We start from the raw sequence: 27,504 nt of genomic DNA, 5'->3' as shown, positions 1-27,504 counted from the left end.
AAAAACTGTAGATTCTGTATTACCCAAGAATACAACATAGTCACAGAAGGGCAGACAATCGAACCAGCAACCTTAGGTTGGGAGACGACCACTCTACCACCTGAGCCATGCCGCCTGTGTCCCCACAAGCTAACTCAAACTACAACGTTCGCATCGGCATCAAATAAACGGACCTTAACAATTCTGGTCTGTTCATGTCTTTGTAAGGGGGTTAACTTTTTCCCACTGTATAAATGTGTAGCATTACAATTCCAAAAATGGTAGCAGTGCTTGTAGAGAAGAGCATGCCATGGTAGCAGGGCTAGCTGATTGAAAGCATAAGAATAGCGAACAGACTTTTGAATAGAGCTTTTGCTATCACGCTGACATCACTGTGTCTTTGTGCATAGCCTCAACATATAGTACACTGAGGATCAAAATTTTAAGACCAGTTTTGTACATTTTGCACTGTTGGACCTTAAGTAGGTTCTAAGTAGAGCTTCAAAATGCAAAAAGATGAAATAGGCGTGAGACAAGACATTTCTTGTGAAATAGCCTGTTCATCAGCTTATCAGAAGTTTAAGACCACAGCTCGAAACCCTCCTAAAATAGAAATAAAATGATTAAAAAAAGGAGTAATAAGTAGCTGCGCCATCAGCTGAAAAATGGGTTTGGGCATGCTTGATGCCAGTGTTTCCAGGAGGCTAGTGGGAATGTTGCTCCAGGTGGTGAAGATGGCTTCACAGAGAGCATCCACTCTGATGTAAACGTCCCTTGCCTTCCATCCCAAAACGTCCTCCATTGGACTTAGATCAGGGGAACACACAGGATGGTCCAAAAGAGTGAGCTTATTCCTCTGGAAGAAGTCCTTTGTCAGGACTTCTTCAAGGCATTGTGAACTGCAGCGTTGTCCTGTTGAAAAAGCCAGTCATGACCACACAAATGAGGGCCTTGAGTCATGAGGGATGCCCCCTGGAACATCTCCACATAGCCAGCTGCCGTTTGACGCCCCATCCCACAACCTGAAGCTCCATTGTTACTGGTTAAACTGGTTTGCCTTCCTCACATCCCCCTCAATGTGGGCACCTCTCTTAGAGCTGCAGGCCGTGATGGTCTTCATTCCCTGCCACACCTCCTTTATGTCTTTGTTCTGCATCCTCCCTTCTAGTTTCATTCTGTACTGCTCCTTTGCTGCTCTTAGCTGGACTCTTAGTTCCCTCTGTGCCTGCCTAAGTGCTTGTGTGTCACCGTCTTTGAAAGTCTTCTTCTCCAGGTTCAGAATGTCCTTGATGTCACTTGTTATCCAGGGCTTGTTGTTAGCAAAGCAGCGTACAGTCCTTACTGGCACAACAACATGCATGCAGAAGTTGATGTAGTCCGTGGTGCAGGTGACCATTTCTTCTATGTTGTCACTGTGGGGGCCCTGCAATGCATCCCAGCCAGCGTTCTCGAAACAGTGCATCAGAGCCTGTTCAGCCTCATGGGACCACTTCTTGAATGAGCATGTGGTTATGGGTAACTTCCTCACTTTCGGTGTGTAGTGAGGCTTGAGTAGGTCCAGGTTGTGGTCTGCCTTCCCCAGTGCAGGTAGGGGGGCAGCACTGTATGCATCGTTGATATTTGCATACATTAGGTCTATAGTCTCGTTGTCCCTGGTGTTACGTTCCACCTGCTGGTAGAAGGCAGCCAGTGTTCTTTCAGTGTCACATGATTGAAGTCCCCGGAAATCAAGAGGAGAGCCTCAGGGTGTTGTTTTTGGAGTTTATCCGTCGTGCAGTGGATGACATCAACCGCAGCATCCGCGTCAGCACGCGGTGGTATGTAGACAAGGATAACGATGGCGTGAGGCCTTGCTTATGCAGCTCAACTATCCCAACGTTTTTTGCCTTTGCCATCAAGAGCTCATGGCAGTGTGAACACCTGACACTAAATCACATTCTATGCACATTTTTACCAAATGTTGGTTTTTAAAGGCTATCGCCTTAAACTTTTATTTCACTACAGTTTCACTTTAATCATTGTTTGCAATAAATTGCTTACTAAAGGAATGTATTCTCTCACTTCCATTTCTTCCTTTTGCATTTTGAAGCTCTACGTAGAACCTCCTTAAGATCCAACAGTGCAAAATGCACTTAAAATGTCTTCCAATTTGGATCAGGAGTGGATACAGTATTCTGTGACATTGCTGCCAAAATGTGCACCCATATTGTGTTGTAGCTATTTGAACTCACAATGATGAGCAGGATGAAGTAGATGAAGTTGTAGAAGGAATGTGCGTCCATCACGTAGTACATGATCTCCACCCAGCCTTCCAGAGTGATCACCTGCACACAAAGTGACAGGAACAACTATTATGGTTCCATGTACATACTGTACATACGCATTTATTTACTCTGACTCCAGCATGTTTCTGAACTGTTGAAACTCTCTGGACACCCTCTGGACTGGACACACACCAGTCAGACTAGAGGTGTTCTATCTAGTCTGACCGGTGTGCGTCCCACCTAGTCTTTGAGCATGAACTGATGAAGCCGAAACATCTTCTAAGACAACGTGAACAGTCCAGCGGCGATTGATTGAATGCCCTGAGAATACAGTGGCCTGGATGAATGAGCATATTCACAGGCATACAACTGTTGAAATATGATTTCTGGCACAATTCAATCAATGTTGCTCAGCGAAGAAGATGTTAAAGAATAACAGAAAGCAATTTAATTCGAACATTAATTACCATGAAAGCTCCACTTAACCCCAAAGCGAGATCGATAGGCGGATTGCTGCGGCGTCTGCAGTGATGCGGACTCTGCATCGGCCCGTTGTGTTGAAGGGGGAGCTGAGCCGAAAGGCAAAGCTCTCAATTTACTAGTCGATCTTCATTCCTACCCTCACCTATGGTCATGAGCTTTGGGTAGTGCCCGAAAGGACAAGACCGCATGTACAAGTGGCCAAAGTGAGTTTGGCTAGGGCATCTGGTCAGCATGCTCTCCCGGACGCCTCCCTGGGGAGGTGTTCAGGGCACGTCCTAAAGGTAGGAGGCCTCAGGGAAGACCCAGGACACGTTGGAGAGACTATGTCTCTCAACTGGCCTGGGAACGCCTCGGGATCTGTCCGCTGGGAGGAGCTGGACGAAACAGCTGGGAAGAGGGCTGTCTTAGGCTGCTGCCCCTGTGACCCGGACTCGGATAAGCGGAAGAGGATGGATGGCTCCTTTTTGGATATGTTGAATGGTGTAAATGGTGTAAATGCAATCATGTGATGTTGAAACAAAACCATAAACCATACCCTACCATACTATTGTTAAAGTTAAAACAATCAACTTGTTGTCGATAATGACTTTTCACTTTTTGGAAACAGCACCTCTCTCCATTTGTCGCCTGCTTCCTTGTTCCTTTGCCAACAATCATCCAAGCGTCCTACCTGGAAGATGACAATCCAGGCGTAGGCAATATTGTCAAAGTTGATGGCTCCCTTGTGGGGGTTGCTGGAACCGGTGTGACACCTGGTGTAGTACTGGTTCCAGTTGACACACAGGCCCGACGCTCCAGCGCTGCCGTTGGCCGGCGGCTCCACGCTGAGGCCCAGCGACTGCCGGTACAGCACGTCGTCCTTGTCCAGGCAGCACGTGCGGCCCCCCTCGCGGCGCGCCGGCACGTACGAACATGACATGATGCCGTTGTCCACGGGCAGCGAGCAGATGAAGGGCCGCTCGTCATCCTCGCTCGCCATGTAGTAGGGACGCGGCAGGCTGATGCCCGAGGTGCTGGAAGTGCAAGATGTGACTTAGCTTCCATACAGTTACAGGTACATCAACTATAGTCAACAGCAAACATTCTTTGCACAAAAACAGCGGTACGTGTGACTTCCTGTTTGCCTCGCAAGAAGATGTGATTGAAATATCCAAGCTGGCACGCTGCTCTTCTTCTCACCTCCTCCTCATCCTCATCATGACGGATCGGACCCTGAGTGGCTCTGAGGATCAAAGCCCGGCTTGTTATCGGGTCGGACATCGAGCATGAGGTGATTATCTTTGCCACCGCATCGGACGGACGGCGCCACAGCTGAAGAAACGCAGCCTGGTTGACGGCCAAAGGTGAACGTTTTCAGTATTTCCTGCTCCTGTTCATTTTCTGTGTGCGTGTGTGTGTTGTTATCGGCAGCGTGAATGAAATTAAGTCAGATGGGTCAGGCCATCCTATGATTGCGCTCACGCTCCATCTCGTCTCCAAGTTGGTTGCCATGGCAACGTGCTGACCCCCCCCCATAGCCTCGTGAGATCATTATTTTCTTCCCCAACCTTCCTCAAAACAATTACACAGGTAACGAGGGTGCAAAATCAGCAAAGCATACACTAAAAGCAAAAAAAAAGAAGAAAAAAAGCAAGATCCCTATTCAGAATGGACCTGTGGGTCTCTGTAGTGGTCCCCTTTTTTTTCTTTTTTTCAGGGACAAGATCAAGGATCCTATTGATATTGACTGGATATTGATATCAATCCAAGATGACTGAGTGACAATGATTTTAGTCCAAGCAAGAACCCATTTCATTTTGATGAACAGTCACGCAAAAGAAAAAGTCTGGTTTTTAAGCTTTAACAGTATGCTTGTTAAGCTTGCATGATGGCCGGAGTTTGACCCTGGAACAGATGATTTCTATTTCCATTATGTCCTATCAGGAACGCAGCTGACAGCATACAGATGAGACAGTATCATAAAGCTGCAAGAGGAGAGTTGCAAGGAAAGCCAGTTGACTTTTAATGAGTGTCACAAAAGATGCTAAGTAAGATAATGATATTTGCCTTGTGCGAGATGAGCGTATCACAGCTTTCATCAACGCTTTGTCTTCATGTCAGTCAGTGGACGGCACACACACACACAAATGCACACACGCACACACACGCAAACACTCACAGCGTGAAGTTCTCTTCCGGGTAGCAGCGGTTCCTCAGAAGGCCCGCCCACAGCTGCACGCCGATGATGCCGAAGATGAAGAAGACGAAGAAGCAGAGCAGCAGGACGTTGCCCAGCATGGGGAGCGTGTCCAGCAGCAGGTTGACCAGGATGCGCATGCCTAAGAAAATACACAACAACACACACGCTTTCATTACAAATGACAAGAGGACTCATGTAAGATGCAAAACCAGCCCAAATATTTACCAATCTCTGTCGAACTTTACTGAAGCAAGAAGCTGCATGGATTGGTCAGACATTGCCACTGAAGCTACCGGATTATCAGAATTCTCTGATCAATGCATCATCTCCTCACTAATTGTCATCTTAGCGTCCATTACTTTGCCTCTGAGCTCCTCCAGGCAACCAAAGCAGCTTTTATGTGCACAAAGGAACAAAAAAATGTTTTACCATAATAGGCACCACCACTAGCGCCCCCTAGACCCGAAACATTAAACGAGATTTCCGACACGGCAAGGAAGCAGTCAGGATTTAATATTTGCGTAATTGACGTTTGCAAAATGTCATTAATTTCCTCTTGGCTTTAAGCCCCACCCCCCCATCCACCAAAGGGCAAGACAAGACCTTCCTCCCATGTCGACGCCCACATGACCTTTGGTAAACGTTTTCATTTTAATATGTGATGATTTTTATGGACGCTGAATTTGGGTTTGCGCTCGCTGATGAGAATGCCAGGAAAATAATATTGCTCATAAATTTGTCTCTGGGCCACAAAAATTAATAAACAAATGCAATTAAATGAAATTAAATAAATGAAACAAAACACATTTGGGAATTTTACTTTAACCCTTGTCATCAGAAAATATAAATACAAGAAAAAATCAAAATAAATCAACAATCATTTTATTTGATATGTTCATTGAAATTAAATGAAATGTAATAAATACATTACAGTATATATAATATAACATATAAATAAAACATTATATTTAATTCAATATTAATTCATTGTATATGTTCATCCAAACTGAATTAAATTAATCTAAAAATTAAAAAAAATATTTATTTTCTACCACTCATATATCTCAAATTAAATTCAATTAAATAATTGATTTATTTTCTACAGCTCATCCTAACAAAACAAAATAAAAAATCAATTAATTGTATGTTCAACCAAATTTTGTTAATCTAAATGTATTTTTTACCACTCACTGAATGAAATTAAATAATCTATTTTCTCCTGCTAATCCAAATAAAATCAAATAAAATCTTAATTCATTGTATATGTTTGTCCAAATGGAATAAAATTAACTACTTTTTTCTGTCTGGTCCTCATAAACTTGTGTGCGCCTCATTATGATGTGGACATGTGCGGCTTATTGTCCAGTGCGGCTTATATTATTATATATTATTTTATTATATGTACAAATTTGTTTTTCTCACTAAATTTAGAGAAACTTTCTGCTCGAACGAGCCGTGCGGAACTCCGCTCGAGAGACTGTGTGTGACTTTATAGTCCGTGCGGCATCTGCTCCCAAACTGCAGGGGGCAGTGCATGGAAAACACGCATCTACCACGGTACTAAACTAGAGCGGAAGAAGTTTGCCATTGTTTACATTGTTTTGACTTCCAACATGGCAACACGTGCGCGTCTACTTCTTGAAGAAAAGGTGTCGTATTTATTTGCTGCTGAGACAGAAAAGCAAGAGAAGGTCGTGAACAGGAGTGCTGCAATCGCAGCTCGTCATTCTTGTACTTGTACCCCGGCAGGAGAATGTGCGTACAAAAGGCATGTGGAACGCAGCAAAAGAAAATAAAAACCAAACAACCTGACTTAAAACACAACTTGTTTCAGTGTTTCTTTAGGCTTAAACTGCTGTGCGTCAGGGTAGGCTGCCTCATATAACTGCCGGTATTTCTATACTTCAGCTGCGAGGAGCTCCTGCTCGTCTGCCATTTTTTTCCGCGTGTCTCCGTCCACGTAGTGAGAAAAATTTGGAGGTGCGCTGAGGATTTTTCCGCATGAAAACTGGCCGCCCGAGGGGGTGTTGGTGAGAAAATGACGTCATTTGTCCACACGGAGACGCACGGACCTCGCGGAAAGCATAAAACAGGCTTTATACACTGGAAATTACAGTAAAAGTAAAAACTGATTTCTTTTCTACCGCTCATCTAAATGAAATGAATTGCAATAAAGTCATTCAAGCCTGGGTTGAAGTGGTTAAATTAACACCGAATGTGAAATGAGACTAACATTTTGCCAGGCATTTTTTTAATTACATAATTTCAGTCCATTTATTTCAATAAATTAGGCAAGGTTGTGAATTAAGAAATACATGCAATAAAGTAGATTAAAACAGGGGGAAAGCATATACAAATAAGCAGAAAGACGGGTGAACAACAATGAAAATGTAAAGTAGGCTGTCACTTGGGCTGCTAATATCTGGTCTCCCGAGGGGGATTATGGGTAATGTAGTAAATAGGTGCAGTCGCATAAGCTGTGGCCAATGGGAACGGGTCCAGGCTGACTTCCATTAGCGTCCCATTAAGCGAGTCGCTCAACACTGCCTCCGAGAAAATGCACATTATTCTTAATCCTTCAAAGCGTTTATGGTCGCTCTGGGCCGCCATTGGCTGATGCGTACCTGCCCGCGTGCATGAGCGAAACCTCAGCGGGCCGAGCGGCAAGATTGAATTATCCCTCAGATGAGCTCTGTGCTAAATGGTGTGGAATAAAAGGCGGGACTGCTCCTTTATTTATCCGCCACATAGAGCAGTCAAATAATGTAGCTTCGGGCAGCTGGGTGCTTTCAAAAGCTGATTGCTGGACTCTGTTAATATTTGTGCTGATAGAAATATGCTAAGGTTGCTAATAATATGAGTCCATTACAAACAATGGTGACACCTGTCAAAAAGGGTTAAACACATGGACTGATTATTCACTTAATGTGTATCGTGTGTACCATACTGCATGTGCTGTATAAAAAAATATGAATACATGTACCGTTCCAACCCGACAATGAACAACAGAATGTTCCTGGCAGCATGATGAATTTGCCAGAAAGATAAGTAGTATATTTATGGAGAGAGGGAGGTGCACTCATCATAAATTCCAACGTCAGTGTATCTGACTTAAGCTCTTTTCCATGCTGATCACCTGCCGGGTACAATTGGGCCACACAAATAATAAAAGCTGTGATCATTGCTGAGTGTCACCGTCGGAGTGATCAAAATGATTGGAATGATGAGCCTCACGTGTTGCTTGTATCACAGCAACTAGATGATCGGCGACACAGTGGCTGAGTGGTTAGCATGTCTGCCTTACAGTCAAGGGTTGAGGATAAAATGTATTATCGCTCGCCACCAATGAATGATCAGGTAAGATGGTCCATGAACGGATGGCATTTTTATGATGTGGCATTGCAGCACACAACTATTATGCAGTCAAGGACCACCAAACAAAGTGCAACATCTCAAAACTTGTGAAAAACCTCATCAGTGATGTAAAAAGACATGTAAAAATAAACATGTAAAAAGTGTTGGCTGGTACTGTACGCTGAACATTTTACCTGCGCTAATCATTAAAACTATTAAGAAGTGAATAAATACATCACTGAAATATTGCACTCTGGATGCTGTGGGTCTGTCTTGGTTGACATGACTCTGTGGCTTCGCCTGAACATCGAGGGCGGTGCCTCTGGATTGGCAGACCGGGGTGGTGGTTCCGCTTTTTAAGAAGGAGGACAGGAGGGTGTGTTCCAACTATGGTGGGATCACACCCCTCAGCCTTCCTGGTAAGGTCTATTCAGGATTTCTGGAAAGGACGACCTGCCGCATAGTCGAATCTCGCATTCGTGAGGAGGAGCAGTCTCCCTTAGAGATATGGTGAGAAGCACTGTCATCCGGGAGAAACTAGAACCGCTGCTCCTCCCCATTGCCCCCGTGACCCGACCTCATATAAGCGGAAGAGGATGGATGGATTGACGGATGGATGGTGTGTTGTGACGCTGTAGAATATAAGTTTCACTTTTTGTCTTGACCTATGGAAATAAATGAACAACGATAATCTACTTTATTGAGATGCACCTGTGTGTTTCATGTGATTGATTGGTGACCAGTCCAGGATTTAGGATTTTAAAAAGTCCACGATTTAAAAAAAGTGAACACAACAAAGTGCAGCATCCTTTCTTGACTCCCAAATGACATCTATCAAAATGATTGATGCACATCAGCTAAACTCATTACCATGTGACGTGATTATTTGTCCCCCCCATAAAGTAAACACAGATAGTCACCCCCCACCCCCACCCCACCCCACCCCCCACCAACATTGTGGAAGTGCACTTATGTAAGACTGAGACAAGTTGTCGATATCAATTCTAATTTGTATGCACACCCTGGCTGGATTGCCTCTGAGGCGACACTGGAGGTCGATTTACGGGAAGATTAGTTTGCTGCAGCTTGACATGACGGCGGAATGATAAAAACAAACATGAACAAATGAGCCGTTAAACTATTCTCAATGGAAAATCATGACCATTGATATAAGCTGTCTTGCAAAAAAACGACTTGCAGTCTTGTGTGAACTTGTCAGTGGACCTTGGGACTTGAATTCAACCTAAACTTTGAAGTTAAATGTATATTTAAATGTCTACTGTATTAAAAGTGTTTTTTTCTGTGCGTGTTTTGTGTTTTTGTGTGCGTATATGAGGGAACTACATTTGACTTACACAGTAGACTAGACGAGATGATACACTAGACTACGTCCACGAGAACGAGATGAAACGGGATTTTAACATTAATTTGAAGAAAAGCATAGTGAAAAAATATGGTTGGACAAACTAACTTTTTTGATTGATTCACAAAACAATGCAGGTGCGTTTTGAAATGATTTTAATTGTCCAACAAATTGACGCTAAATGTCTACATTAGAATCTACATTGTCCAATATTAGCTTTTTTGCACATATCCGATATGCCGATATTGTCCAACTCTCAATTTCTGATACTGATATCACCGATACGTGTAACATCACATTTCTCATTTGTCGTGGAATTAACACGTCTGTTGTGAAGCTAAAGGACACAGCATCAAAAATTAGCTTCTCAACGTGGCTGTAAACAACATTGTACATCAATGTAAAACATCTGCGAAATACTTGCCATTAGGCTTCAACATTTGTTATAAAAGTCAACAGAGTGGCCATTTACATTTTTTTCATCAACAAAAAGTCCAGGGAAGAAAATAACGTGTCATAATTTTCATGTAGGCCTAGCACTCTTAGTTTGTTTCCACGCCACGCTACAAATTGCATGTACACAGCAATCCATCCATCCATCCATTTTCTATGCCGCTCATCCTCATTAGGGTCGCGGGGGCATGCTGGAGCTTATCCCAGCTGACTTTGGACGACAGGCGGGGTACACCCTGGACTGGTGGCCAGCCAATCACAGGGCACATATAGACAAACAACCATTCACACTCACATTCATACCTATGGACAATTTAGAGTCTTCAATTAACCTAACATGCATGTTTTTGGAATGTGGGAGGAAACCGGAGTACCTGGAGAAAACCCACACACACACGGGGAGAACATGCAAACTCCACACAGAAATGCCCAGGGAAGAATCGAACCCACATCTTCCCGATCTCCAGGCTGTTACTGTGTTGGCCAACAAGCTAACCACTAGACCACCGTGTGGCAAAAGGCATAATGTAACTAGCAAAAGCTAAAATGTTGATACAACTAACAAATAACACAAAGACTTGTCTTTAAATATATTTATAATGCTTTTTTAAATTATTATTTATATTATTATTATATAGTTTATTTGATTATAACTATCAAAGTACAGCTGGACAGGACGTAAATAGACAAAGTAGACAAGAGAAAAACAGTAAGCTGTAGTATTATTATTATTATATATTATCATATATCAACAGTTGTTTATTTGGTCTCCAAAAATGTTGACAATAATATCTTTGAGCATCAATTTGTGGGACAATAAACATTTCAAAATGCACCTGCATTGTTTTTTGACTTGGTTAAATGAAAAAAGTGTGTTTGTCCAGTCATATTTTTCTTTGTACTTCTCACAAAATTAATGTTAAAATCTCGTTCTCATGGACTCAATCATGTGCATCGTATTGTCTCGTGAGTTAGGTCTCGTCACACCCCGAGTATTAACATTTTGCCTTTTTCTAGTTTTCTAGTTGTGCCTTTTTGCTCTATTGTTCCAGTTTTGCTGGGTTTTTGTTTATTTTATTTCTACAATGTGCCACGTTGCACAGATGGTGTCAGAAATAGACTACTCGCCAGCACCACGGAGAGCGACCATGTGTGTTGCTGTCCATAGTGCTGAAAGTCTCGCATGGTGTCCCGCATAAGGTTGCGACTTACTCGGCACTCTGTTGATGGCTTTAAGCGGTCGCAGGACACGCACCGTCCTGATGGCTGTGAAGTTGACGTTCTGCAGGTCCAGGGAATACTCCACCATCCTAAAGACAGGGGACGCACACATTAGGTGGAATGATAAGTAATGTACTCTGTGGAGTACAGTAATAACATTTAAAGACTAGCATTGTTGTTGTTGACGTATACTGTACTGTACTGTAGCTACATTCTCATTCTCACCTGGTTAGCTAAACCATCATTGAACATTTACTAGGCAGCTCCCGTCATTCCCAACCTCCCTAATACCTACATGTACTTTTTTTTTTAAACATTTTTTACGGCTTGCCTTGAAAACATAACGGTGCTCGCTGCCAGTTTGTGGGCGTCTTGCCAGCGGCAGAGGCAGAAGATTAATAACCATGTGAGAGGATGAAAACCTGCTGGGGGAACACGAAGAAGAGGAGGAGGAGGAGGTGTAGAACGTGCTGGATGCGAGACCGTAGAAGGCTGGAAGAACGTATCGAGGTAGTCATTTCATCAAGAAGATGTGCGCCGTGTCTCAGTTGGCACACTTGCATACTTACAAGTTCACACTGAGAAGTATTGACTCCTTTGAACACAGGCTGCTCATTAATAGGATAACAAGAAAAAAACAGAATCAAAATTTTGTTTTGAAATTCTTCTTAACCCCATTTATTGATTTTGTTTATTAACTAAAAGACATTTGTGGTTTTATCTTTTGCCTATATATGAAGTATCCTTCTCCAGGAAACTCCAACTCTATGCTCTGATACTGTGTATATATATATATATATATATATATGTGTATATATGTATATATATATATATATATATATATATATATATATATATATATATATATATATATATATATATATATATATATATATATATATATATATGTATATATATACATACATAAAATTAGCATATTGTGATAAAGTTCATTATTTTCTGTAATGTACTGATAAACATTAGACTTTCATATATTTTAGATTCATTACACACAACTGAAGTAGTTCAGGCCTTTTATTGTTTTAATATTGATGATTTTGGCAAAAAAGTAAAGAAAAAACAAAAATCCATATCTCAAAAAATTTGCATATCATGAAAAGGTACTCTAAACGAGCTATTAACCTAATCATCTGAATGAACGAATGAACTCTAAACACCTGCAAAAGATTCCTGAGGCTTTTAAAAACTCCCAGCCTGGTTGATTACTCAAAACCGCAATCATGGGTAAGACTGCTGACCTGACTGCTGTCCAGAAGGCCATCATTGACACCACCAAGCAGGAGGGCAAGACACAGAAAGAAATTTCTGAGCAAATAGGCTGCTCCCAGAGTGCTGTATCAAGGCGCCTCAGTGGGAAGTCTGTGGGAAGGAAAAAGTGTGGCAGAAAACGCTGCACAACCAGAAGAGGTGACCGGACTCTGAGGAATATTGTGGAGAAGGGCCGATTCCAGACCTTGGGGGACCTGCGGAAGCAGTGGACTGAGTCTGGAGTAGAAACATCCAGAGCTACCGTGCGCAAGCGTGTGCTGGAAATGGGCTACAGGTGCCGCATTCCCCAGGTCAAGCCACTTTTGAACCAAAAACAGCGACAGAAGCGCCTGACCTGGGCTACAGAGAAGCAGCACTGGACTGTTGCTCAGTGGTCCAAAGTACTTTTTTCAGATGAAAGCAAATTTTGCATGTCATTCGGAAATCAAGGTGCCTGAGTCTGGAGGAAGACTGGGGAGAAGGAAAAGCCAAAATGCCTGAAGTGCAGTGTCAATTACCCACAGTCAGTGATGGTCTGGGGTGCCATGTCAGCTGCTGGTGTTGGTCCACTATGTTTTATCAAGGGCAGAGTCAATGCATCTAGCTATCAGGAGATTTTGGAGCACTTCATGCTTCCATCTGCTGAAAAGCTTTATGGAGATGAAGATTTCATTTTTCAGCACGACCTGGCACCTGCTCACAGTGCCAAAACCACTAGTGAATGGTTTACTGACCATGGTATTACTGTGCTCAATTGGCCTGCCAACTCTCCTGACCTGAACCCCATAGAGAATCTGTGGGATATTGTGAAGAAGAAGTTGAGAGTCACCACACCCAACACTGTGGATGAGCTTAAGTCTGCTATCGAAGCATCCTGGGCCTCCATAACATCTCAGCAGTTCCACAGGCTGATTGCCTCCATGCCACTCCGCACTGAAGCAGTCATTTCTGCAAAAGGATTCCCGACCAAGTATTGAGTGCATAACTGAACATAATTATTTGAAGGTTGACTTTTTTTGTATTAAAAACACTTTTCTTTTATTGGTCGGATGAAATATGCAAATTTTTTGAGATAGGGATTTTTGTTTTTTCTTTACTTTTTTTGCCAAAATCATCAATATTAAAACAATAAAAGGCCTGAACTACTTCAGTTGTGTGTAATGAATCAAAAATATATGAAAGTCTAATATTTATCAGTACATTACAGAAAATAATGAACTTTATCACAATATGCTAATTTTTTTAAGGACCTGTATATATATATATATATATATATATATATATATATATATATATATATATATATGTATATATATATATATATATATATATATATAGATATACATCTTGGCCGTCAAATTCATTCATTCATTCAACAGAGAATAAAAATAACTATAATGCTCTCCAGCTGGTGCTGCTGCTATAAAAAAACAAACTTTTCATCTCTATGGATGGACGGCAGTGACAAGCACCTTCCATTTCAGGCACACACCTGCCCCTTCAGGAGGAAGCGAGTACTGCATCACCTAAGCGTATAACATTGCTATGCATTTTAGTGTCTTATTAGCAAGAATAATGACCCTTACATTAAAGACATTACACAGGCCGTAGAAAGTCATGGCGCGTAATGTTTCAGCAACAATAATGGATTATAACAATAATGGAAAAATAGATTTTCATCTAGTGCTTTTCAAGGTACCCCAAGCGCTTCACAGTGAAGTGACCCCATTTTCATTTACTCCTCAGTCACACACTGGTGGTGGTTATCTACATCTGTAGCCACATCTGCCCTGGGTTAGAATGACGGAAAGATGGCTGCCAGTTGGTGCCTCTGGCCTCATGTTAGGTTTCTGCCCTGCATTTGATCAGGATATATGCAAATTAACCATTTTTTACTGAAAAAAATGTCAAAAGCGAATGGAATCATACAGAAAATACATTTATAATACAGTTCAGTGGATGATTATTAATATTTATCTTATGTTACCATTATTTATTCTTTCACCCGCCTCCCTTGACCGCACGTCACAAGTTTTACACTCCAACCTATTAAACAATGACATTTCCAATGTATTACGCCATGAAAATCATATTGAAAATCTACTTACAGTATATAGCGTATTCTAATATTACACATACAGTCTAGTGAACCAATATTACAACTGCAGGAGCTGTGGAGTTGCGCTACGGGATGCGTAACTTGACAGAACACCGGGACCAACCAGACAAGGACTTCTTAATCAGAAGGAGAAAGCCAGAAAAACGCTGTGAGATGATGGAGTGCAGTATAACGACGGCAATAAAGGCAGATGGAAAAAAGGGAAGCAGGGAGGTGAGGGAGCCTGGGGTGGGGGGTTTATCAAGAGTCAGAAATAATTACAGCGTTGGAGACAGAGACGAGGCTAATATATATCCACCTGGCTGAGCAGAAGAAATCTCAGGTATTCCTCCTCTTATTTCACCAGGCAATTACTCATTCACGACCTCTGACCTGTACATATCAGTGCAGGAAACCTGTAGCCCGTCTTTAAATGAAATGAAATCATTTTTTAAAAAAACACACACACAGCCCACATGGAGAATTTCCCATTGCTTTGATCGCCCACTGGGACTTTCCAAAGTGGAATGGGGCGGAAAGGAAAAGTTTTGTGGAAGAACATGAAGGCTTCCAAGAAGGTAAGCGTAAAGTTCAGGAAGAAGTTAGAGAAGAACGACCCTGCTTCGAGGTTAAAAGGGGAATCCAGTCGGACCGAGTCATCATCGCAGCCGAGTCGCAGCCACCGGAAGGAACGAGCCACCTCAGCGAGCCAAGAAATAGTAACTACGTTGCCAGCAGAACGTCTGAGTGACGCATGGCTGCGTCCTCTTAATCGGACAAAGCCGAGAACCTGAGCGTGAAAAAAAAGAGGTCGTGGGTCCTTGAGTATCTCCATGCGTCTGCAGGAGTTGTTGGAGTTTGGATAAGATCCAATATGACAGGAGGTCAGCGTATCGTCTGCTTCTATACAAATGACTTCAAGGTCACTGAAAGATGTAACCAACACAAGTCAGTCCAGCCCTCACATTTTATTATGTCTTGTCAAGCAGCAATACTACAGTACTTAAACTTGTATATACAGTACTTTAGGTTAGTCAGTGTACGGCTTGTATAGCAGTATAACTTTACTATTATACAACCAACACAGCAACAAATGAGTTACAAGATAATCGTGTCTTGCCTACAGTCAAGGATGTTAGTGATACCGTGCACGAGTGCTGCCTGCGCTGTGTTTTTTTGGGGGGAGTTTTGAGGTGAAAGAGGAATTCTGGCATGTGCTGTGACATTGTGAAGCAGAGCATGATCCCCTCCCTTCTACTTCTTGAGGTTAACGAGGCATACAGTAACAGCATGCAGCATCTCATGCACAGTCTTCCTGATACGGACATCAAAGTATGCACACGTCAAACACACTTATTCATAGATGTTGGCCAATCAAAAACTAGCAACTTTTTCTTTTGGTGAGATAATCATGTCTTGCCTACAGTCAGGCATGGTGGTGGTAGCGTGCACGAGTGTTGCCAGTTCACCTAAAGTATCAGAACTTTTCCTGGAGAAGAATAGGGTACACCGACTTTATATACAATTTTTCTTCTCTTCATTAACAAAAAGGATTAACATAAAAACTCCAAAGGAGTCAGTGACTGACTAGCCATGAACCTCACTGGACGTCACTGATCTACAGGTGTACCTCAAGTTCTTAAGAGTATTTACTAGAACTACAACTTCACTGGATCTTGTGTGTCCATACCTATAAATGCCATCCATGAGTGTGTCAGGAAAATGTTTTTTATTGCACCTAGAAAATATTTTGCGCCCATTATTATTTAATTTAAAAAAAATTGTAGATACCCATTATGCGCTAACATACATATGTTAGCTGCTAAGACACACATTAATGTCACACTGACTTACTGTGATTACCTGCTTGAAGCGAGAGGCTGCGTGTCTCCAAAACAAGTCTTTCACATGCTTATCACCTAATTCAATAGGCCGCTTGTCACCAAACGTGTCCTCCACATACTTATCATCTGATTCAAGAGGCATCTGTCTCCAAAACAAGTCCTTCACATGATTATCACCTGATTCAAGACGCCTCTAGTCTCAAAAACAAAACCTCCACATGCTTGTCACCTGATTCAAGATGCCTCTAGTCTCCAAAACAAAACCTCCACATGCTTGTCACCTGATTCAAGATGCCTCTAGTCTCAAAAACAAAACCTCCACATGCTTGTCACCTGATTCAAGATGCCTCTAGTCTCCAAAACAAAACCTCCACATGCTTGTCACCTGATTCAAGATGTCTCTAGTCTCCAAAACAAACCCTCCACATGCTTCTCATCTTATTCAACACACCTCTTGTCTCCAAAACAAGTCCTTCACATGCTTATCACCTAATTCAAGAGGCCACTTGTCTCTAAAACAAGTCTTCCACATGCTTGTTACCTGATTCCAGAGGCTTCTGTCTCCAAAACAAGTCCTCTACATGCTTGTTACCTGATTCAAGACGCCTCTAGTCTCCAAAACAAATCCTCCACATGCTTTTCACATGATTAAAGATGCCTCGTCTCCAAAACAAGTCCTCTACATGATTGTTACCTCATTCAAGACGCCTCTAGTCTCCAAAACAAATCCTCCACATGCTTGTCACCTGATTAAAGATGCTTCTTGTCTCCAAAACAAGTCCTCCACATGCTTGTTACCTGATTCAAGAGGCAGCAGTCTCCAAAACAAGTCCTCCACATGCTTATCTCCTCATTGAAGACACCTCTTGTCTCCAAAACAAGTCCTCCACATGCTTATCACCTCATTGAAGACACCTCTTGTGTCCAAAACAAGTCCTCCACACACTTACCACCTGATTCAAGATGCGTTTTGTCTCCAAAGTAAGTCCTCCACGTGCTTGTCATGTGATTCAAGAGGCCCCTTTCTCTAAAACAAGTCCTTCACACGCTTATCACCTGATTCAAATACAGCCAAACTCGTCTATAGCGGTCACTAGAGGGAGTCTGCAAAAGTGGCCGCTATAGACAGGTGGCCTCTATAGACAGGTTGGCGTCCGGTTTGAATGTTGACCAGTAGAGGAAAAAAGGGAAAAAAATAATAATAATAATGTTGACCAGTAGAGGGCACTGCGGACTGCTGATAAAAGTTGTACAGCACTACTAGGCTTGTTATTATCATGGTTCATGGTTTTAATCCTGAACATGCATATGAGTCAAACAGTAGCACATCACATAGTACAATTCACAATTTTGCATGTCCAAAAAGGAGTAGGAAGAAGCAAAGCTTATTTAATCCTACCCCTCATCAGTTTCACATCAGTTGCAATCCATTTATTTCCCTCTTGTTCTTCCAAGTGTACTTTGTAGGTCTACATGACAATGTAGTGCAATCATAGCCAAGGTTTTTACTTACTAAAAGGAAGCTAGAGGCTTAATAATAACTGATAACTGATAAAATACTTCAGTTAAGTACAACCGAACTCAGTTTTGCTCCCGCTGCCGCATGCATGATAGCGTATGTTTTTTTTTTTTATTGTAGCGTCGCTGGGAGCACGTCCTGTTCCCAGCCTACTTTGTGGTAATGTTTTGGTGCAAATGCTCTTAAAGTTAAATGTTTGACCAGGAAATAGCAAGCTCAAAAGAAGACGGCTTTTTTATGTGGAACAACTGACAGTTTGTGTGGATCTTGTGAACGATTGTTACTGAGCTAGGACTCAGTAATTAAAGTCTACACACGACGGCTTCATTGATTGAAAAACAAAACTTTTTCGTGCATGAAGCTTCTACTTGAGTTGGTAATTTGGCTGCTATATGCAGTCAGATATTGACCAAGGGAGACAAAATGAGTGGCTGCTGGCTGTGTTGGACAGGTGACTGCTATACACAGGTTCTATAACATGCAAATTTGCTGGGGGGGATTTTTCAGTGGCTGCTATAGGCAGGTGGCCCTTCTATAAAGGTGGCCACTAAGACAGGTTTGATTATAGGTGATTCTCGTTTAATTTTGTTATTTCACCTTAGTTTCTTCCTTAGATTCCTGAGTTCAGGTTGCTGTGGGCGGTACCACAGGACAGCCGGCCTTTTGCCCCACCTTTTTTTTCCCACCCTTTTTTCCCACCTTCCGTTTGAATTTGTTCCCCCCAGCCAGTGTTGTTTTGTTCTTGTTTCCTGAGCTAAGCCTGAAAATAAAAGATGTAATACAATGTGTAATGTCTGTTCCCGCATCGTGGGATCCGTCCCAACCAATACCTGACACTAGGCATGTGAGTCTGCCCTTCATCCTCTCCTTCCCTCACCGGAAGAGATCACCCTGCCCCTCACAAAATTTTGTTTCCTTTATTAACATTTTAGCATAAACAGTCTGACATTTTCTCTAGACGACATCTGTTCGGGTTGCATTGATTTGTCTCCTTGCATGCAAGTTTTATTAAATTATACCTCTCATTATTCCCAAAGAACTTGTCTCGTTTCTCAACTCTTTTGGAGCCAGGCACAGATTTTCTCTGACAGAAAAATTAAATCTAAAAAGCCACAGGCTAACATCCGGTGGGGGCAAACCAGAAGAAGAGTTGGACAGCACCTCAGCACTTGCACAGCTTCTATTCTCATCTAATGATTGCTTCACCGCGCTGACAGGGTGTGTTTTGGCACTTTAAAGCACACTTTGTGGACCTCAGTGCTATTTTTGGGACAAAGAGGAAGTCCAAATTTCGCAGGGCTCAAGTTTAAGGCAGGAACTTGAACAATTTGTACCCATCAGGGTTCCAGTTACTGCAATCCAATCAAAAAGTTTGAAGTTGTCAACGGCAACCTGATGTCTCATGTCTTTTTATATTTAACAACTGCTGGCCGTTAATCATTTCCTGTCAGCTGCAGACACTACTTGATTTTTTTCTGAAAAATTCAATGTATTTTTGGTGCGATCTTAGATGAGATGTTGAGATTCCATGCCAGAGCAAATATGCTCCAAATCTGTGAACATATCATCATGTCCTTTTCAAAATGTCAAATGTGCTACAAGCCTTTAATTTGTCCAACTGAGAGCCCATTAACAGCAATCAAGTCCGTCCATGTCAACATGACTTTAGATTTGGGACTTTGTGTTTTCTGCAACCAAACTGTCTTCTGAATATTTAAAAAGTAGAACTCTTGATTTCGTCTTAACCAATTACAAAACACGCTGCTTCTCTCTGTGTTGCCTCTCCCTCCCGAGGGGGCTGCTCTACCTCGGATGTTTACTTTCTCCGTCACAGGTTCGCCTCGTGGAATGTTCTCAAGTGGAACGGCAAGCCTGGGGAATATTCTGCCGGGTTTGTGCTTATGTAGGAGAGGAAGTCGGAACAGCCGGGACACATCCAAACATTGGGAATGTTCAAGTGAAAATAAAAAAAAAAACATATTTACGATTTGCCTTTGTATACATCGTCTCCTGCTGAGCATTTTCATGCATAAGTAAAGTCTCCGATTGTACAAAAGTGACTTTTTAATGATGTTCGAACAGTAATATGTGTCCCTAGAGCATCAAACGTGATAAAAAGCTATCCTCGCCCTGACTTGTTTGCTCCACTTTTGAGAGAATAGGCTTGCTTTTGAAGCTGCGGCTTTTCATGACATCATGATGGAACACCACCTTCCTCGTGGACATGATACCTCCTCTGACCCGCCCCTAGCTGGTTGAGCCCGCCCTGTGTATACACCCACCGCTTTGAAAAAAACCTAACACATCGATCACTACACATTTTAAAGTAGTGATCATAAAATAAATAAATCAGTAGACCTACAGTACAGAGGCGTACTAGTGCCCGCCCTCCTCAAAGTGGCGCCCTGCAGGCAAGATTTTATATGTCGCCTCCTCACCGTCAGCGATTTACACATGCTTGCAAAAGAAATGTCATTTTTTTAAGCCATTGTCTTTCATTTGTAAGATAACATATTTTACAAATAAATACAAGACATTCTGAAATACAATGTAAATGCCCTTACCGTGAAATAAAACCTTGTGACTAAGAAAATGAATAACAATAATTGTAATAAATGAAAAATACAACAACCAACATAAAACACTCTAGCACACAATGAGTCTATATAAGCTACATTTGCACGATGCAATAACTATAGAAAACCTCAATAAAACACCATATAAACAAGTGATATACACTCCTGATCAAAAGGTTAAGACCAGTTGAAAAATAGCAAGAATTCACATTTTGCACTGTTAAAAAGCAAAAAGAAGAAATGTGAATGCGACAAAAAATGTTTGGAGTAAGCAGTTTGTTGCAAACAAGCATTAAAACAAAATAGTTGTTCATCAGCTGATCAAAAGTTTAAAGGCAAAATCTTGGCAAAAATGTGGATTGAATATGATTTAGCATCATGTATTCACACTGCCATGATCTCATGTCATGGCACAACGCCGACGGGCTAACTCTTCAGGTCAACACTCTGCGGTCTGCCTGCACCTCAAAGATAAAAAGCACTGTTTTGAGGACACAAATGTGCACACGCTGGACAGAGAAGAAGGATGGTTGGAAAGAGCCATCCACTTTAAGGTTGTGAAACAACCTCTGAACCGGAAAAATGAGTGACAGGAAGTGTTTATGGCGTCTACTCGGTCAACAAACTAATCAAAAAGGGACTTTACTAACCGTCACCTTAAAACCAAGGTCCATAGAATCCGGATTATGGCGTACCTTTACACCCCTAGTGGAGAGTTTCCTATTAAACCCAACATGATTGCACACAAGGGATAAAGACAAGAGTGCTACGTTTAAGACGAAAAGACCAACAAACAGAAAGTTAAGCGGCCAAGAAGGTGAAAAGTAAGCCAGATAAGAGTAAATTCAGTGTGTGTGCGTGTCCTCTCTTGACTTGCACTTCTGGGACAGAAAAGACTGCATCCATTAATCTCCTTTTAATAATTGATGCAATGTCTCCATTAGGACGCAGGCCCCGCTCTGTTGGCATAAAATGAGACGTTTCGTGCTGGCTGGTAATTGCCATTCCGGTTTATTTGCGGCAATTAAGCGCCCGCACCGCCACCAGAATGGGCGAAATGGTAAGTAATATGTGTTTACGCAGATATCCTGACGCTGGCCTCCCTCGACCATCTGCAGCCTGTATCGGCGGCTAAACACATTGTAATGAATCGCTCTGAAGCTGACGTAGGACACATTCAACATTCGCTGCTAATGCAGATCAAATGAACGAATGTACATTTGTCTTTGTAAAGAACACATGATAGGAATAAACGTGTGCTGATTGCTACCAATTCCACCTAACATTATAAACTAATTGAATACATTGGGCCTTTTAAATTTGTTGTCGTTTATTTCCCCTCTGTTTCCTGTTTGGTTCATAATGCTTCCCCTTAACTGCAGTTGAGTGAGCTGCTATCCTCAAAAGGGTCTGTGTGCAACGTTACCCGGCTGCAGAGAGGGTGCTAACTTTGGAAGGAACTGCCAACCTTTACCTGTATATCCCGCCCTCGGCTGAGAAGGTATTTCAAGAAAAAAACTGCTCAGCTTGCCTGTGAATATTCTCGTTCATCCAGGTCATTGTACTCGATCAATCCCAGCTGGACTGCTCAGGTTGTCTTAGAAGACGTTTCGCCTCTCATCCGAGCAGGCTTCATCAGCTCATGCTCAAAGACTAGGTGGGATGCACACCAGTCAGACTAGATAGGACAGCTGTAGTCTGAGAGGCTGGTGCAAGATCCAGTCTACAGTGTTTATCCCCTAAAGGAGGAGGCAGGTCCAAACAGGAAAGGTTGGCTCTTTGATGGTGTCAAATGACGATTGTTAGGATACAGTGGATGGTGGTTTGGGTGGTATCGCCTTCTCTGGCATCCTTTTCAGATGTAATGATGGTCATGGACCCATCTGAAACCAAGGTGGCTATGCCGTTCAGAGATGGCTTCTCAACCTTCCCTCACTCCTCTTTCAAACCATCCGTCTTCTCAGTCAAGAATGTGTACATTTTTGTCCTAAAAAGTGAGTGCTCTTTCTCTCCGAGGGTAGGTAGACCCCCCAGTCTTGACCTGAAGAGTTAGCCCATCTGCGTTGTGCCATGTGCCTGTTCAGTGGCTGCTTGGTTTCCCCAACGTAAAAACCGGTGCATTCCTCACTGCATTGGACAGCTTGCACCAGATTATTCATATTGCTCATTTTCCCTTGATTTTCCATCTATTTCAACTTCCTTCTTGTAAATGTTCTTCCCGTAATTCTGACTTTATTCTCATATTATTATTTTGACGTTATTCTAGGGATGTCTGGATCCACATTTTTTGTCTTACGATCCGATCCGATTTTTTTTGGAGTCTTGCCGATCCGATCCGTCACTGATCTTTTTTTGTTTGTTTGTTTGTTTTAATAATAAGTTTTTGTTAAAAACATGAATTTGTGGAATTGAATATGGTTCTGAAAATAGCTCTTCAAAGCTTTAAAAATAATGTAACCAAAGTATTGCTGAATTGACGTTTTTATTACACAGCATGACCAACAATATTGTTTGGCTTCTGTAACAAACCTCTGTGAGTCAGGTCCCTAATCCAATAAAAGATCCAATAAAAGTCCATCCAATAAAAGATAAAATTGGAAAAAAATTGGCGTGCAAAATACTTTTAGGGTAGGACTAATCATTTGACATGGTTATAGATCAATTTGTTGTCTGATTTATAATTTTCTTTTCAACAACCTCTTTTAGGGCCCGATGAAATCCGTTTTATTTTTTCCCAAATTCCCTTTTTTCCGTTTAAATTTTTTAGAATTCAGTTTTTTACCTTTTCCACTTATTTTACCAGCATAGAGTGTGTGCTATTTGGGTTAGTGAATAAAATGCACAAATTCTTACATTTATTGATGCAATACATGATTGGCCCATTTCGTCCAGTAAGTGAGAAATGGATGTAGCTTAGCTAACTGTTCTAATGGGATGTCAGCCTCAGCACATATTGCTACAACATCTTCAACCAACTGTACTGCTTGTGCTTGTGATTAAGGAAGATGGAGTCATAGAGGTCATTCCAATGTAGTTATTAATGTAAGATATTTTATTATTTTATTTACACAATTACACAAATGTGACAAAGAGCGCTCTTATTTTGAATGAATTTTGAATGTATTGTGTGTGTCGAGAATGGCAGTTGACGGTTGATACGCACCGGGTGCAAGAATAAACGGGCCTCTTGTCTTTTTTAACTCAGAACCTGCACGTCATCAGTGGGCATTGTAAAATGGTCCTCACATTAAAGCAGGAAAACACAACACAGTGAAAATATACGCATCCAGTCTGAGTTGCACACACACACACACACACACACACACACACACCTACACACAAACATCCACAGCTGCACTAGATAAACTACAGTATGAGAACCCCGCTAGCTTCCATTAACGCTCCGTAACAGAGGAGTTTCCATGGTTTTCGCCGCTGTTTTGACATGTTTAGAAGCGTTTGTGCGGTCCCTGTTGTAAGCAACCAGCGATTAGAGCGCCACTTCCCGTGCGAGCTCCCTGCACCATGACACAGCAGTCCGGGCACAGTGAGAGGGAAGTAACGCTGTAGTTACGGAGCAGAATGTCCAACGTCCAACGTGAAACTAACATGTCTGCATGGTGGTGTTGTGTTTTCTCCCTCTTTCGGGTGGCACGAGTCGAGTGGCAACCAGCTTTGAGGCGCAATACTGCACCTACCATGTTGGAGTGTGGCTCAGAGTTACGAACGTGATACGGCAACCTGATCGGCACGATCTCGTGGCGGAAGCCGATATTATCCGATCTTCACAAATACAGCAGATCGGCAGCCGATCCCGATCCTTATGATCGGATCGGGACATCCCTACTTTATTCTCATCACAGTCTAACTTTTCCACAACCTAATTTTTCAAAAATGTATTTCTTAGTTAGTTTCTCATAATATTACAACTTAAAAAAACACTTTTTTTCTTTAATATTTCAATGCTATGCTACATTATTTTTCCTCATAATATTACGTTATTGTCATAAAATTACAACTTTCCGCTTTCTCCGGGTACTCCGGTTTCCTCCCACATTCCAAAAACATGCATGTTAGGTTCATTGGAGACTCTAAATTGTCCATAGGTATGAATGTGAGTGTGAATGGTTGTTTGTCTATATGTGCCCTGCCATTGGCTGGCCACCAGTCCAGGGTGTACCCCGCCTGTCGCCCGAAGTCAGCTGGGATAGGCTCCAGCATGCCCCCGCGACCCTAATGAGGAGAAACGGCATAGAAAATGGATGGATGGAATTACAACTTTTCTCGTAAGATTACAAGTTTTTCTCTTGATATTTTGATTTTATTCTTGTAAAAATACTGCTGATTTTTCCATGTCTGCTTTGTTTTTTTTCCAACTCTTTCAACTTTCAAAAAATAAAAACAGCTGTAATTTTATGTGAATAAAGTCAAAATATTTACAGAAAAAATTGTATTCTAACAAGAAAAAAGTTGCAATTTTATGATTCGTAATGTTAGGAGAAAAAATAATGTCATTTTAGTAGCATAGAGTTGAAAAATGAAATAAAAATTAATTGTTTTATTCATAATATTATATAATATTATGAGATGAAACAAACAAACAAAACAAAATAAATGTATACTATTTAGAAAATTAGGTTGGGGAAAAAGTTAGAATATCATGGGAATAAAGTAAGGGTGCCACCGATCAGTATCGGCCGATTTCCGTGAAAAAGCACAGTGTTGCGTTTAAATGCAGTCCCCTTTGCCTATCAGCCCCGCCTGCAGCCAGCCTATAGCGACTATCTACCGCCCACTTTCCCTCCACAAAGCCAAAACAAGCATGTCTGTCGTGTGGGACTTCCTGTCGTTGTGAGAGTGACAAAAAGCTTTAGTTTGATGCGGCATTTAGGGGGCGGGCACTTGGCAGGGTGTGTTGAGTTTTCACGATGTGATCGTCGGTCAGGCGGCGGCTAATTAGCCAAAACGCGGGACACGCGCCTGTGATAGCCCAAACAGTAGTTGGGTTCATTGGACAGGATTGGCCGGATGTTGTCGGCGGTGGAGGGAACAGGGTTTGCCGACTGCCTGGGGGTCCTGCTGGATGCTCTTGCATCAAAAGTCTAAAAGTCTCCTTCAAGAAGGCGTCTGATCCTCTAAGTTTCACCAGTGATTTTGAAAAAGTAAGTCAAATATGTTTTTGTCTAAATTTTATGGTTCCCCTTTCATATCATATAGTCCAGCGGTCACCAACGTGGTGCCCACGGGCACCGGGGAGCCCCCCACCACGACATGAGGTGCTTGCAAGCCTGCATTTCATTCAGGTTTTCAGTTAATAATGTGAGATCACTAGAAAGAAATTCATTCTGAAATACAAAATGTGAGTTGTGGATACCAGCATTTTGTTCATGCTCTGTTAAAACAAGCAAATTCGCTTAGTTTGGGTTGAAATAAGAAATAAAAGAAATGTTTTTTTTTGTTTTTTATTAAAAAATTGACATTTAATCTATGTGATCAGTATCGGCCGATTTCACTCATGGATGATCGGTATCGGCAGCATGAACACCTGAACGGAGCATCCCTAAAACTGTCATAAGTCATAATATTACAAAAGGAAAATGTATAAAGGTTATTCATGACCAAAGTTGAAATATTCGGAAAATCTTAAAAAAACAGTAAAAATGTGAAATAAAGAGCAAAGAGTGAAGTTGATCCTAATAATAGGCCTTTTCAGCCATACAGTATAACAAAGCTGAAATGCTGCTTTTTTCTTGAAGTATATTCAGTATAACTCCTTACATGTGTTGCTTTAAAAAATAGCAATGTGGCAAAGTTGCATCCTTTCATTTTTCACTGTGTGGCCCTCGCTGCAAAAAGTTTGATCACCCCTGGACATGGGGATGTCCTGAGAGGACAAGAACACACTGCCAGAAAAAAAACATTTTCACTGAACAAAATACATATTCAGCTCACTGCAGGCTGCTGTCAAGCGTCTTTATTTATGTGGCTGAAGACCTTTCAAGTAATGACATTATGAACAGTACTGCACGGTACATACAGTACAGTACCACAGCAATGCGGGTTGAGCTTTTACCCTTTGGGAGTCGTAGTCATCATTTTTAGAGGTCTTTGTTGACGATATAAAATACTGGGCTTGTCCTGCATCATGACCTACACATGGATTAGTTGTTCATGTTAACATCACAGCAGCCAAACCAGAAATGCATGTGTAAAAGGTGACCACCATGCATCCCAGCCTTCCCAATGCAACTCAGTGAAGACGAATTTGCCCCTGGGGGCCAATACATCTAATGTAATCTAATTTAACTGAGAGCTTTGAGCAATGCAGACGGACAGTCTGGTCTAACTGGACTCACGCACAACCACCAGCATCTGTGTTGTCGCACCTGCAGGTCCTGCCAGCGTCCCAACAGCTGTTGCCCAGTCGTTTACGACGCCGTGAGAATCAAATTATCCGGCCCTTTACAGGACTCTCGTAACGGCCCGGTTTCCGTGCCGTGAAAACACTGCTCCTCAGCCATGAGCGATGATGTTTTCTTCCATAATAATATGAGTTTATTCTTGTAAAATTGGGACTTCATTCGATTATGACTTTTTTTCTTAATATTTTGACTTTATTTTCATAAAATTACAGCTGTTTTTTTTTTCATTTCTGCTGGTTTTTTTTTAAATGTTCCAAATATTTCACTTCAGCTTTCCTCTTGTAAATGTTCTTCTCGTAATTATAACTTTATATCTCTTAAAACATTTTTTTTTATTTCAACATCGTTACTAAAAGGATATTTTTCCTCATTATACAAGTTTATTCTTTTCTTTTCTAACTTTTTTCTCATTAGAATTTTCTTTTCTCTTAATATTTTGACTTTACTCTGGTCACATTTCTGCTGTTCTCTATAATTTTA

General features: G+C 41.7%; 1 protein-coding gene across 4 annotated transcripts in view; it reads right to left on the bottom strand.

Annotated features, from left to right (window-relative positions):
- The window catches only part of LOC129183373 (voltage-dependent T-type calcium channel subunit alpha-1I-like), a 279,439-nt gene that overhangs the window by 152,762 nt on the left and 99,173 nt on the right, over positions 1-27,504 (bottom strand). For all 4 annotated transcript variants that reach the window (XM_054780521.1, XM_054780519.1, XM_054780520.1 and 1 more), the window contains 4 exons: positions 11,288-11,385; positions 4,885-5,044; positions 3,397-3,739; positions 2,211-2,303 (listed from right to left, as the gene is read on the bottom strand). In XM_054780521.1, the coding sequence (XP_054636496.1) occupies positions 2,211-2,303; positions 3,397-3,739; positions 4,885-5,044; positions 11,288-11,385 (694 nt within the window). The remainder of the gene's footprint in view (positions 1-2,210; positions 2,304-3,396; positions 3,740-4,884; positions 5,045-11,287; positions 11,386-27,504) is intronic.

This window comes from Dunckerocampus dactyliophorus, chromosome 6 (genome assembly GCF_027744805.1).
Source record: "Dunckerocampus dactyliophorus isolate RoL2022-P2 chromosome 6, RoL_Ddac_1.1, whole genome shotgun sequence".
Lineage (NCBI taxonomy): Eukaryota > Metazoa > Chordata > Actinopteri > Syngnathiformes > Syngnathidae > Dunckerocampus > Dunckerocampus dactyliophorus.
The sequence above is the reverse complement of the archived record's forward strand: the minus strand, read 5'-3'. Positions and strand labels throughout refer to the sequence as shown.